The following is a 14,009-nucleotide window of genomic DNA, read 5'->3' on the forward strand; positions in this document are numbered from 1 at the left end:
CTCAAACTTTGAACGCGTTTTTCTCAAAACACACTTTTTTAAACTGATGGACATGATTCCGGTCGAACTACTCAACCGATTTGCTTAATTTTTTTTAAATGTTCACAAAACGCCTGGCTATCGTCCCTATTTCATAATTCATAATTTTTTATAATTTATTGACAATGTTATAACAAAATTTATGTAAATAAACATTTAAAAAAAAAAACGTTAATTACTTTTCTATTAATCAACATTTTTTCATGATTCTAATAGGAACGATAACCATTCACGTACTTTTTAAGAATAAATACATACAAATACATTCCACTATATACCTGATATGTAGAAAAAAGTTCTATTGTAGAATACAAATTTCTATGAAAAAAAATGTCAAAAAAATGCCCTACTGACCCCTTAATAAATGTCAATAGATTTAAAGATTTTAAATACACGCATCCTTATTGCTTTCACAGTAATTTTATTCTTTAACTAATGAGTAGTTTTACAAAAATTTGCGATCCAAACAGTACTAAAGACAAGAGATCAAATACGTATTGGTGAAAAGTTTGTTGCAATGTCTGTGTAAACCCTGTCCCTTTATATGCACGTCATCTAACGCGATATTTTGATGGTGTAACACTATAGGTATACCTATACTATTTGTAAAAAACGTTAAAGGTAACGGTAAAAAAGTTTAAGTGGTTAATGAAAGTTATTAAGTAGTAATATAATAATTCAAGGTTTCTCACTTTTTTTAAAGAATATAGACAGAGAATAGTATAAAAAATATTTGTTTGAAATTTGTATTTGTAATACAAAATTTAAAAACTATTTTCAATCAATATTTTCGGGATTTAAAAAAGTGTCAAATGTTTATTAAATTAGAAATTTACATCCTGATCATTATTACTAGCATTCATATGTGAAAAATTCCGCATTACGGACTTTTCTTATAGCTTTCATTTATTCATACATATATAGTTATGATTCTGATTCTAAGTATACATTTTAAATCCACGTTTGGCCACACCTATAGCCGGACAAAAACACTAAATTAAACCTGAAACTGGACGAGGCATGCTACAATTAAGAAACTTAATTAAATTAAGGGATTGATGAAAATATTGAGTTGATACAATATACCATCCTAGGAATATACTTTTTAACTAAAATGAAAATTTTAAAACTTTTTCCCTTCTCTTCAGTCATTTGTGTTATATCCTTCGATTATAGCCGAGTTTACAACAGCGCGCTAGTGGTTCTTCTTTTCTACTGTTTGGCGTCAGTTGAAGATTCCAAGTGTAGCCAGGTCCTTCTCCACCTGGTCTTTCCAACGGAGTGGAGGTCTTCCTCTTCTACCCCCGGCTGGTAATGCGTTGAATATCCTCAGAGCTGGAGTCTTTTTAACCATTCAGAGGACATGACTTAGCCAGCATAATCGCTGTCTCTTAATTCGCTGAACTGTGTCAATGTCGTCGTATATCTCGTATAGCTCATCGTTCCATCGAAGCGGTATTCGCCTTTCTCATGAAAACTCGTAACGTCGATTCTTTAGAAGTTTTCATCGTGTATGCATTTACTCCATATGGTAAGACGAAGATGATGAAAGACTTGTAGAATTTGGTTCGTCAAGGGAGTGCTTTACTTCTCAGTTCCCTACTCAGTCCGATGTAGACGAAATTATCTACGACTTCGAAGTTATGTCTATCAATAGCGACGTGGGAGACAACTCGCGAATGCGACTACTTTTTGTTTGCTGAGAGGAGATATTTCGTCTTGCATTCGTTCACTACCAGGCCCATTTGCTTCGCTTCTTTGCCCAAACTGGCGAAAGCAAATTTAGCGGGGCGGTTGATATGGCCAATGATATCGATGTCATCGGTGTACGCCAGCAGTTGTACACCCTTATAGAAGATTGTACATTCTCTATTCAGCTCGAATTATTTTCTCCAGCAGTCCGCCGCTCTGTTGTTCTTCAAAGTGGTAATTGCTATTCGAACTTCATGTTCGGGCAATGGAACGTCTGCTCCATCGTCATCGATAAGGGAATTGAGTTCACCATCTCCTTGTGTTATGCTTTCACTGCCATTCAGCAGACCAGAGAAATGTTCCCTTTATAATTTCAGTATGTACTGGACATCAGTCACTAGATCACTTTTGAGGGTTGTATAAAGGTATGCTCCGGTCTTGAAAATTTCTTTTAGTGGTCGCATCTTTTCGTAGGTTTTTCGAGCATTACCCCTGTCGGCCAGCTCGTCAAGCTCTTTTTTGTCTGCAAATACGTCTCGCTTCCCTCTTCAATTGTTATATTATGGTTGATTGCGAGGTAGGCTGTCTGCTTTCCTTCCACCGCGAAACGACACTCCTGATCGTACTAGCTTTCGTTTGCAGTTCAAGTTCCCTTAAACCGAGTTGCAAGTGCTCTCAGAGAGCAGGACTGCAAGGCGGGCAGGAAATCGTTCGCTTGTTTGTTGTGATTGCAGGTTCTGGGCGTCGAACCTTCCTTGTGTTTGTTGACGTGCGTTTTTTGCTGCACAGTGGTGGGTGCGTATCTTTGCTGCAACAAGATAGTGGTCCGATTCAATGGGAGGACCTCGAAACGTATGCACATTTAAAACACTGGAGCCGTGTCTTTCGTCTATCAAACATGATCGATCTGGTTGGTGGCTTTTTGATCCGGAGACAGTCAGGTAGCATGATGAGATTTCCTATGGTGGAATCTAGTAATATAGATAACTATATTACGGAACCGAAGTCGAAGTCTCATCTTATTTGGAGATGTTTCCTCGTGGAGGCTGAATTTACCAACTGTTGTACCAAATATACCTTCTTTGTCCACCCAGTAATAAGGCCAAGGCGAGGGTTGTCGCATTCCTATGTAAGGCTATGCGTTCAGAGTAGACCAGTTCAAAGAAGGAGTCGTCTCAACATGCGCCTAGCACGCCAACTTAACGACGTACTCTTGGGTCTAACAGGATTTCAACGGCACGGGGATAGTTGCGACATTAGCCCATCAGCTGTTTCTAATGGGTGTCACTCCATCATACTCCGTAAGTCATTTAGCGGTACCAAATATGCACCAACTCGGTGGCGATCTGCACTACATCCCTAAAAGAAAAAAATATTACCCCAAATGTGTTAATATTTATGTACACTATTGAATCATTGTAATTTATTTTAGTAAAATAAGATATATCCTTATTTTTCTCACATGTCAAAAGCGCATTACTATAAAAGAAAATCTAATAAAAAAGACTGCGGGGTAAAACTATAAGAAACTTATTTTTAATTTGTTCCCAACAAATTTAACTAAACAAATAGCTTTTGATTTCCTCATATATTTGAATGCACATTAACTTATTCTGCTTAATTGGCGTAGACACCGCTTACGCGATTATAGCCGAGTTAACAACAGCGCGCCAGTCGTTTCTTCTTTTCGCTACGTGGCGCCAATTGGATATTCCAAGCGAAGCCAGGTCCTTCTCCACTTGGTCCTTCCAACGGAGTGGAGGTCTTCCTCTTCCTTTGCTTCCCCCGGCGGGTACTGCGTCGAATACTTTCAGAGCTGGAGTGTTTTCGTCCATCCGGACAACATGACCTAGCCAGCGTAGCCGCTGTCTTTTAATTCGCTGAACTATGTCAATGTCGTCGTACATCTCGAACAGCTCATCGTTCCATCGAATGCGATATTCGCCGTGGCCAATGCGCAAAGGACCATAAATCTTTCGCAGAATTTTTCTCTCGAAAACTCGTAACGTCGACTCATCGGTTGCCGTCATCGCCCAAGCCTCTGCACCATATAGCAGGACGGGAATTATGGGCGACTTAGAGTTTAGCTTTTGTTTGTCGAGAGAGGACTTTACTTTTCAATTGCCTACTCAGTCCGAAGTAGCACCTGTTGGCAAGAGCAATCCTGCGTTGGATTTCCAGGCTGACATTGTTGGTGGTGTTTACGCTGGTTCCAAGATAGACGAAACTATCTACAACTTCAAAGTTATGACTGTCAACAGTGACGTGAGAGCCAAGTCGCGAGTGCGACGACTGTTTGTTTGATGATAGGAGATATTTCGTCTTGCCCTCGTTCACTGCCAGACCCATTTTCTGTGCTTCCTTGTCCAGCCTGGAGAAAGCAGAACTAACGGCGCGGGTGTTGTGGCCGATGATATCAATATCGTCGGCATACGCCAGCAGTTGTACACTCTTATAGAAGATAGTACCTTCTCTAATTAGTTCTGCAGCTCGAACTATTTTCTCCAAAAGCAGGTTGAAGAAGTCGCACGATAGGGAGTCACCTTGTCTGAAACCTCGTTTGGTATCGAACGGCTCGGAGAGGTCCTTCCCGATCCTGACGGAGCTTTTGGTGTTACTCAACGTCAGTTTACACAGCCGTATTAGTTTTGCGGGGATACCAAATTGAGACATCGCGGCATAAAGGCAGCTCCTTTTCGTGCTGTCGAAAGCAGCTTTGAAATCGACGAAGAGGTGGTGTGTGTCGATTCTTCATTCACGGGTCTTTTCCAAGATTTGGCGCATGGTGAATACCTGGTCGGTTGTTGATTTTCCAGGTCTGAAGCCACACTGATAAGGTCCAATCAAGTTGTTGACGGTGGGCTTTAATCTTTCACACAATACGCTCGATAGAACCTTATATGCGATGTTGAGGAGGCTAATCCCACGGTAGTTGGCGCAGATTGTGGGGTCTCCTTTTTTATGGATTGGGCATAGCACACTTAAATTCCAATCGTTGGGCATGCTTTCGTCCAACCATATTTTACAAAGAAGCTGATGCATGCTCCTTATCAGTTCTTCGCCGCCGTGTTTGAATAGCTCGGCCGGCAATCCATCGGCCCCCGCCGCTTTGTTGTTCTTCAAGCGGGTAATTGCTATTCGAACTTCTTCATGGTCGGGTAATGGAACGTCTGCTCCATCGTCATCGATTGGGGAATCGGGTTCGCCTTGTCCTGGCGTTGTGCGTTCACTGCCATTCAGCAGGCTGGAGAAGTGTTCCCTCCATAATTTAAGTATGCTCTGGGCATCGGTCACTAGATCACCTTTGGGGGTTCTACAAGAGTATGCTCCGGTCTTGAAACCTTCTGTAAGCCGCCGCATTTTTTTGTAGAATTTTCGAGCATTACCCCTGTCGGCCAGCTTATCAAGCTCTTCATACTCATGCATTTCGGCCTCTTTCTTCTTCTGTCTGCAAATGCGTCTCGCTTCCCTTTTCAACTCTCGGTATCTATCCCATCCCGCACGTGTTGTAGTCGATCGTAACGTTGCGAGGTAGGCAGTCTGTTTTCTCTCCGCTGCGACACGGCACTCCTCGTCGTACCAGCTGTTCTTTTGCACTTTCCGAAAACCAATGGTTTCGGTTGCAGCTGTACGTAAGGAATTTGAAATGCCGTCCCACAGTTCCCTTATACCGGGTTGTTAACGCGTGCTCTCAGAGAGCAGGAGTGCAGGAGTGCAAGCCGAGTAGAAAATCGTTCGGCTGTCTGTTGTGATTGCAGCTTGTCGACGTCGAACCTTCCTTGTGTTTGTTGTCGTGCGTTTTTTGCATTAAGAAAAAACTGTATATTCCATTTAAGAAGGAATTATCTGAAGAAGTTTGAAATGAAATTAATCACATATTTGTATATAATGTTAAATATGAAATATATTTTTAATAATTAAAATAAAACATATAGGTTTTACTTCCGATGCTAAGTCTTGCAATTGCATTGGTATTAATGCATTCCATGTCCCTAGTCACTTATGAAGACAAGTTGGTTTTAAATCTGAATTCCATACAGCGCGGTATTATACTGGTCGACGGTTCCAATACTGAAATTTTAAATATATTAAAAACAGAAATTGAGAAATATGGTGACATACGAGTCGAAAGTCTTGAAAAGAGGAAGGGAGAAAACATTACAAATTGTAAGTATTAGTTTTATGCTGATCTATAAATGCGTAATAATACATTTGCTACTATTTTTTTAGTTTTGCTAAATCTCCAATATCAAAATTTGGCATATTTTTTGGAAAACTATATCGGTGTTATTGATTTAACCACAGAAGGAAATGGCAATATTAATTTCAATATTTATTTCTCTGGCAACATATACCACAGTTCTGTTATTTTACTAAATTTAGTTGATGATACAGTTGCTCGTTGGAAAATGGGAGAATCTGGCGGAATTGAGACCACTTATGTTCCCATTAGAAGGTAAATAATTGAATATCCCAAAAATTATTACGTGAGTAAACTAACAAGATATATGTATGTCTTTATCAGATACATTAGTGATGTAAGTCCAACGCGATTGGAATACTTTGCAGTAATAATGCCAATTGGTAAGCAGGCTTCGGAAATAAACAATAGAATTTAATATACTTTCCAATTTTAAGGATTGTTTTTCAGCATATTTTTTTATATTGCCTTGCCTTTTCATGAGCATGCAAGTGAATTCAAGCAGTTACAAGCCATACCACGAACGATTTTTTGGCTTGCAACATTTGCTTTTGATGCTGCGCAACATTTCATCGTTTGTATACTTTTGTGCCTTCTGCAATATGTACTGATGCCGAGCGAATTGTATAATTTATCCGAACAACTTATTATCATTGCGTCCATTTTTTTCTATGGCTGCAGTTATCTTCCAATTATATATAGTTTGGCAAACGCTTTCCGTTCGATATCAACAATTTCAACTTATATGCTTTTTATGCTCATTGTGTCAGGTAAGCTAACTAACGCGCTATTATTGTGATGCCTAAAAATTATTGAACTATTTAAAAGCAATTGCACCTTTAATAACATCTGGCAACATACGTGCAATGGAGTATAATGAAGGGAAAATATTTATATTACTGCAATTGCCGGACTTCAATTTAAATCACCAGTTGCGCATTATCAATGAACGATTTTTACTTACCCGGCGAAATGAACTTATTCCTACAATAGGATTACCGAAAGTACTGAGTGTTAATTATTTCTTTCTAGAATCTACAATGATTGCAGTTATCGTAATGGTAAGTACATAGAAAATATGTTTTCTTATTTTGTATGTATGTGAAAGTTTATAAATTGTAGGTGATCTTTGTAAGCGTTTTAGAGAACAAATATAAATGTGAACAGATTAAACGAGTGTTCAAATGCTATCAGTGCCGGCAAGTTACTGTGAATAACACCGAAAATGTTGATATTGAAGAGGAATTAATGACGAATGAAAAAGCGGTAGTTACCGATATTATGAATGGTAAATATTGTATATGTGTGGAGTAACATTTTTTTAGTTTTATATGAGTACATCATGTATATTAGTTATAAATCCGAATTTACATAATAAGGACACTTTTTATTCCAGAGAAAAATGAAAAAAACTATCCACTGTTGGTTTATGATTTATATAAGTTCTTCAATCACAAAGTCGCAGTACGTGGTTTAAATTTTATTGTAAAAAAGCAGGAATGCTTTGGTTTACTTGGTGTCAACGGTGCAGGAAAAACGTCTACTTTCCAAATGATTGCTGCAAATTTAACTATTACTGGAGGCACAATTAAAATTGATGGTATTGATATCATGGAAAATGAGTCTGAATATCGATACCGTTTTGGATATTGTCCACAAACCGACTGTCTAAATGAATTTATGACTGCATATCAAACACTATTCTATATGGCTAAGTTGCGTGGTATTTCAGATTCCGCCAAAGCAAAGTATGAAGTTTTATATTGGCTAGAGCAACTAGATCTTCAAAAATATAAAGACGTTAAAGTTTGTCGTTATTCTGGTGGAACAAAGCGTAAATTAAATGCAGCTATTGCAATGGTAAATGAAAATAATAAGTTTATTTTTAAGCTATTTTATGGATTGTTATTACAATACATTTTAGGTCGGCAGCCCTTCGCTTGTTTTGTTAGATGAACCAACAACAGGTGTGGATCCAGAGTCTCGTAGATTTTTGTGGAAATGTATAAAAGATTATCAAAGTCGTGGCAATACTGTTGTACTTACATCACACAGGTATATAAAGCCATAAAAACTATTATTTATTCATAAACTTGCATGTCCTAGTATTTTCTATTAGAGTTTAGATAGGGTTTTTCTTGGCTCATAAAATAGAAGGATATTTAAAGAATATTCATACTAAATTTCAAAATCGCTCGATTAGGATTTGTGATGAAGCACAGTAAAAGTAGTTTCAAGAAAACGCGATTAAACTTTAAAGTTAAGAAAACCGGCGGACTTGCCACGACAATATAACGGCTAAAGTAAAAGAAGTTCGTCGGGATTTTTATCAGTCTCAATATACACAATCAGGAGTGTTGTGGAATCTGATAGTTGTCGGAATCAGAATTGAAACCATTCAAAAAAAGCAGTAGGTGTCATGAATTCAGATATTATTGGTTTGATATTCGAAACAGAATTTGTATCGGTTTTGGGTGTCACGGAAACCAATTTTATCAAAAATAATCAAGATATTTTATTGTTACGAATTAATTTATCTTTATTTCTATAGGAGAAAACATAACAATAAAACACGAAATGTCTTAATTATTGAGTTTTTGGAAAAAAATCCGGATATTTAAAGATATTAGATTTACACAACGTAATAAACGTAATTTAACACCCAAATGCGTCTTTATATATACGCATAACTACTTCAGTCACCCTGGGTGTTGGCTCGACCAGGGTTATTTTTTGAAAACTCGACCGAAGGCTGCCAACGCAGGAATGAGTACTACGCGAAAGTACTTCAGTCACCACGATATAATACAAATTTTATAATATAATATTATAATAGAGTTTTACTTATTTGTTGGGCTACTCCCAACGTGTCATAAAGCATCGTAAAATCATAAATTTTTATACTAGTCTTAAAAATTAGTTGTTGGATTGCAAACTAAAAAAAAGTTTACGCAAATACAACTCGGAACACTATGTTTTCAGATCGTTATAACTTATAACTTTATGAAACTATGTGAAATCCCTATGTGTTAATTAAATATAAACAAGTAAGGAAGGGCTAAGTTCGGGTGTCACCGAACATGATAAAGTGATAATCGAGATTTCATTATACGTCATTTACATATTTTTCAAATACCGTATTTTTGTAAAGTTTTATTCCGCTATCATCATTGGTTCCTAATGTATATACTCGTATTATACAGAAAAGGCATCAGTTGGAATTCAAAAAAGCGTTATATTGGAAGAAGGCGTGGTTGTGAACCGATTTCACCCATATTTCGTACATGTCATCAGGGTGTTAAGAAAATATTATATACCGAATTTCATTGAAATCGGTCTAGTAGTTCCTGAGATATGGTTTTTGGTCCATAAGTGGGCGAGGCCACGCCCATTTTCAATTTTTAAAAAAAGCCTGGGTGCAGTTTCCTTCTGCCATTTCTTTCGTAAAATTTAGTGTTTCTGCCGTTTTTTGTTAGTCGGTTAACGCACTTTTAGTGATTTTCAACATAACCTTTGTATGGGAGGTGGGCGTGGTTATTATCCGATTTCTTCCATTTTTGAACTGTATATGGAAATGCCTGAAGAAAACGACTGTGTAGAGTTTTCGATTTTGCCCATCTTCGAACTTAACCTTCTTATGGAGCCAAGGAATACGTGTACCAAGTTTCATCATGATATCTCAATTTTTACTCAAGTTACAGCTTGCACGGACGGACAGACAGACATCCGGATTTCGACTCTACTCGTCACCCTGATCACTTTGGTATATATAACCCTATATCTGACTCTTTTAGTTTTAGGACTTACAAACAACCGTTATGTGAACAAAACTATAATACTCTCCTTAGCAACTTTGTTGCGAGAGTATAATCACATACTATACATATTCATATGTATAGGTAAAAAGTGTTCACAACTCAATTATAGCTTCAAAAATGTTGGAAAGTATTTTTTATTATAGTTAATATAAAAAAGAATCATGCGAAAATCTTTGAAAATCCTACATATTTCGTGTTTAAGATGTGGCAACGCTCGTTTTCACAATTGTAAACAATCTAACCTTTTCAACGATGAGTGTGCTAAGTGATTTTTTAATTAATAAATTTATCTAAAATATATCAAAATAAAAATTAAATGTCAACTTATTTCAATGTTTAGAGTGTATATTTAAATGTACAAAGTGAAAAATGTGAAAAAATTTAGTGAAACATTGTGAAATACTCTGTGTTATTAATACATATTTTTGAATTTTTAATCGGGAATATTTAAAAAAAATATAAGTGTTAGCAACATTATTTTTGCATATTCCTCCTATGGAGAAGCTCCCCTATCCGTACATACCCCATATATGTACATATATCGAAATTCGCTTTTTTGACCCGACCGCCAAAGTAATCTGAATCGTGCCGATAAATGTTATCTCTTAAAATCTTTCTTTAATTCGGAACTCTTTAAAAACTTTAATAAGATTGCTTCCAAATGTATTCATTTGGAGGTTTTGTCACATTGGTAAACAGCTGATTCAAATATTGGTTTTGCATATGTTGAAAAAGACGGAAATTGAAACAGATTCTGTGACACCATTGAAAATCCGAATTGGTGTGCAATTCTGACAGCTAAGCAATTCTGTCTTGGATTTCACAACACCCCTGATTGTATCTACTGAGGGAAAGTAGCCGCCAAGTTTATGTTAAAAAAAATATATATGGATAGTATGTGAGAATGTGTTAAATTATTTTACCGATAGTTTATATTTTCCAAAATAAAGTAAAAAGGGGTCGTAAGGGTAAAGAAACCACAGAGGAAGAGAGAAAGATCATCGTGAAGTTAATAACTTGTGGAAAATCCATAAAAGAAATGTGCTCTATGGTTTCGAGGCCGCGATCAACCGTACGCATCATTTTAAAACATTTCGAAGAAACAAACACATATAAAAATTGCCTTCGCACTGGCCGTCCGTGCACGCTAAGTGAAAGCTTTATTGCTTAATAACAAGAATGATGAAAAAAATCCCAAAGCTGCATCTTCCAAAATTGCAGCTACAATAACTGAAGATTTGGACATAACCGTTCCCCCCCTCACAGCTCGACGTGTGCTGAATGAAGCTGGGTTCAATGCCAGATTTGTCGCAAAAAATCTTGCATAAGTAAGACAGTTTGGTCCTTTGCGATACCAGATGGAATTCACTTGCTAAGTCCAAGAAGAGTAGAGATGCTCCATTGTTTCAATGGTGCCCTGCTCTAAACATTGCTTCCAGTCTTCTCGATCTGTTAGCCCCATTTTGCGGGCGTGTGCCGCCACTACACAGTGACCAGTTAATATTCCGATCATGTTCCTACAGTCTCGTCTACCGAGTGCCAATAGAAATTTTGTGTACTTCCGATCTACCGTTTTGCACATAATTTTTGCGGATATTTAAGGGGGGAGCCTGGGAAAGAAATAATTGATTAAAGCGAAATTTCTAGCGTTTATTGCTATATGTTTAAACATCACCCGAAAATTTTTTGGATATGAATTCTTTGATATTCTGCCTTAGGGAAGCAATTGCCCGATGCATCTCGCATGTGCATTTTTCAGACGGCGAGCAGTATGCAGGTCGTAATTTCTATCGAAAAAAAAAAAAATTCAAAGAGAGTCATATTTGTTAATAACTTATGTTCAAGTTAAACTAGAAAAATTTCAAAAAAAAAAAGTGTAAAATTCTAAAAAAAATTTAAAATTTGAAAAGAAGTGGTTTTTGAACCAAAAAATTGTACTTTATGTTGTTTAAACATATGTTCAAACTTATTTTTTTAGGTTTAAATAGAAGATAATTTAATGCCATAGACAATAAACTTTGCCTCAATTCCATACGACGTTTAGTTTTTTTCTATCCTGCTCCCCAAAAAAAAATCGTAAAAATGAAAAACCGAAAAATCGCGCGTCAAAGTTTTCGCTTTCTGCCCAAGCGCTCATATATCTGCTAGACCCTCGGTCACTATTTCCCTTCAAGCTTCGACAATATTTCGAATTTCCATCTATAACTATGGGGACATATTCTTAGAAAATTTTTAAAGAGATTTAAGCAAAAAAAATTTGATTTTTTGAAGCTTCTAAAGCAGGCTCACCCCTTAAAATAGACTTACAAAACGTAACAAACGTAACTTAACACCCAAATGCGTCTTTATTCATTCGATAAATGTTATCTCTTAAAATCTTTCTTTAATTCGGAACTCATTAAAAACTTGCAAGTTTTGCCACATTAGTAAACAGCTGATTCGAATATTGGCTTTGCGTATGTTCGAAAAGACGAAAGTCCAATCAGATTCAGTGACATCATTGAAAGTCAGAACTAGTTTGCAATTCTGACGGCTAAGCTATTCTGTCTTCGATTCCACAACACCTCTGAATATTTTCCTCGAATTTACACTGTACATATCCGCCGATGTGAAGTATGTACATATACAGATGTATGTAAGCTCAAATTTATTATTGGCCTACTTATTTACCGTTTTAAACAGGGCATAAAAATCGGTTATTCCGTGACCGTAGAAACGGCTGTCATAGGAATTGAAAACTCGTGTACAACTACCGCTATACGAAAAATTCACTATTCACAGCAATATAATTCCATTACATCTGTATGTGCAAACTTCTTTCTACTTACGTATCGATAAAAACAAAGGGGGTTAGATCACAGGTCACTTTCGGTCCGTAGACCGGCGTTCAAAAATAAAATGAAATTTTTTCTTGTGTTATATATAACACAGCAACAAGAGTTGTGCTGAGTATTAATTATGTTTCCCATGAAATTTTTATACTCATGTAATCTTGCAGAGTACAATAGTTTTGTTCATCTAACGGTTGTATGTATCACCTAAAATTAAGAAAGATAGAGATATGTAAAATAATAAAAAATCAAGATGACGATAAATGTTGAAAAATGGGTGACTGTCCGTCCGTCCGCCTGTGCAAGCTTTAACTTGAGCAAAAATTGAGATATCTTGTTGAAACTTGATATACAGGTTCTTTAGCACAAAAAAAAATTACCAGCTCGTAATGGGTGTAATCGATCTAGTACCACACCCACAAAATGTCATTAACCGAACCACCCATCATAAATGTTATAAAAACTCTTACCGACAGTGTGAAATCGGAAGATAACTCCGCTCACTTTCCTTATAGCGGAACTATTAAAATCTTCTAAAAGCGCAATAAATCAATATTTAAATACGCCAGAGGCATTAATGGCGCAATTCTGTAAGCAGTCTCTAGTCACTATTTGAGACATTTTGAAGTAAAGTCTCAATTTGTGACGAATTACTATTCACAACATAGTCTCTAGTCTTTAGTCAAAAAATATTGTCTTAAAATTGTCGCCTGGTCACAAAACTAAAAAGACAAGTCAATTATAGTGATATCATAGGTATTAATCGATTGTCGTCTTTTTATATTTTGTAAGCAACTCAAACACGAAAAAGTTAAAAGTAAATCAATTTCTCTAATTTCAAATCTCAATTTTAGAGACTTGTTGCTCTATCGCAGTACGGAATTGCGGTATAAATATTACCATCCAGATGGTATGAGAGGGCCTTATCTGAGCCGGTTTGAAAATTGGACAATGGGCGCGGCACCACCCAATTTTTGGTGAAATCCTTAAAATATAATATGTGTGACCCCAGTACCTAAAGTTGACTTCAATTGAAATTCAGAGAGAACATTTTCCTGACAATTATATCAATGTGTATCAAAAATGTGTTGAATCGGGTCAATACTTCCCTGAGCCCCCATATACGGAATATAAAGATTTTCGAACTTCTTGATCACTTTACATATACTATATATATCGGTCAATATTTCAGTTATCTGAACGAAGATTACAGAATGATTTTTTTCATAACAGTGTATCTATGTGTGTGCCTAAAATAGATAAATAAGCTGAATATATCGGTCAGTTTTATATGGTATATCTACTATATAAAAATAATTCGGGTTTTCCTTCCTGACGCTATAACTCCTTAACGCATTAACCGATTTCCACGGTTTTGCATTCCTTGGAAAGGTCTCGGGCTCCGTGAGGTTTATAGCAAAGAAAATT

At 36.5% G+C, this 14,009-nt stretch overlaps 1 protein-coding gene across 1 annotated transcript in view; it reads left to right on the forward strand.

Moving 5' to 3' along the window:
* The window catches only part of LOC120781398 (retinal-specific phospholipid-transporting ATPase ABCA4), a 72,557-nt gene that overhangs the window by 53,466 nt on the left and 5,082 nt on the right, over positions 1-14,009 (forward strand). Inside the window, exons 14-21 of the mRNA XM_040113607.1 lie at positions 5,667-5,898; positions 5,962-6,187; positions 6,257-6,315; positions 6,370-6,702; positions 6,761-6,993; positions 7,055-7,220; positions 7,329-7,792; positions 7,857-7,987. Of these exons, the coding sequence (XP_039969541.1) occupies positions 5,667-5,898; positions 5,962-6,187; positions 6,257-6,315; positions 6,370-6,702; positions 6,761-6,993; positions 7,055-7,220; positions 7,329-7,792; positions 7,857-7,987 (1,844 nt within the window). The remainder of the gene's footprint in view (positions 1-5,666; positions 5,899-5,961; positions 6,188-6,256; positions 6,316-6,369; positions 6,703-6,760; positions 6,994-7,054; positions 7,221-7,328; positions 7,793-7,856; positions 7,988-14,009) is intronic.

This window comes from Bactrocera tryoni, unplaced genomic scaffold, assembly GCF_016617805.1.
Source record: "Bactrocera tryoni isolate S06 unplaced genomic scaffold, CSIRO_BtryS06_freeze2 scaffold_7, whole genome shotgun sequence".
Lineage (NCBI taxonomy): Eukaryota > Metazoa > Arthropoda > Insecta > Diptera > Tephritidae > Bactrocera > Bactrocera tryoni.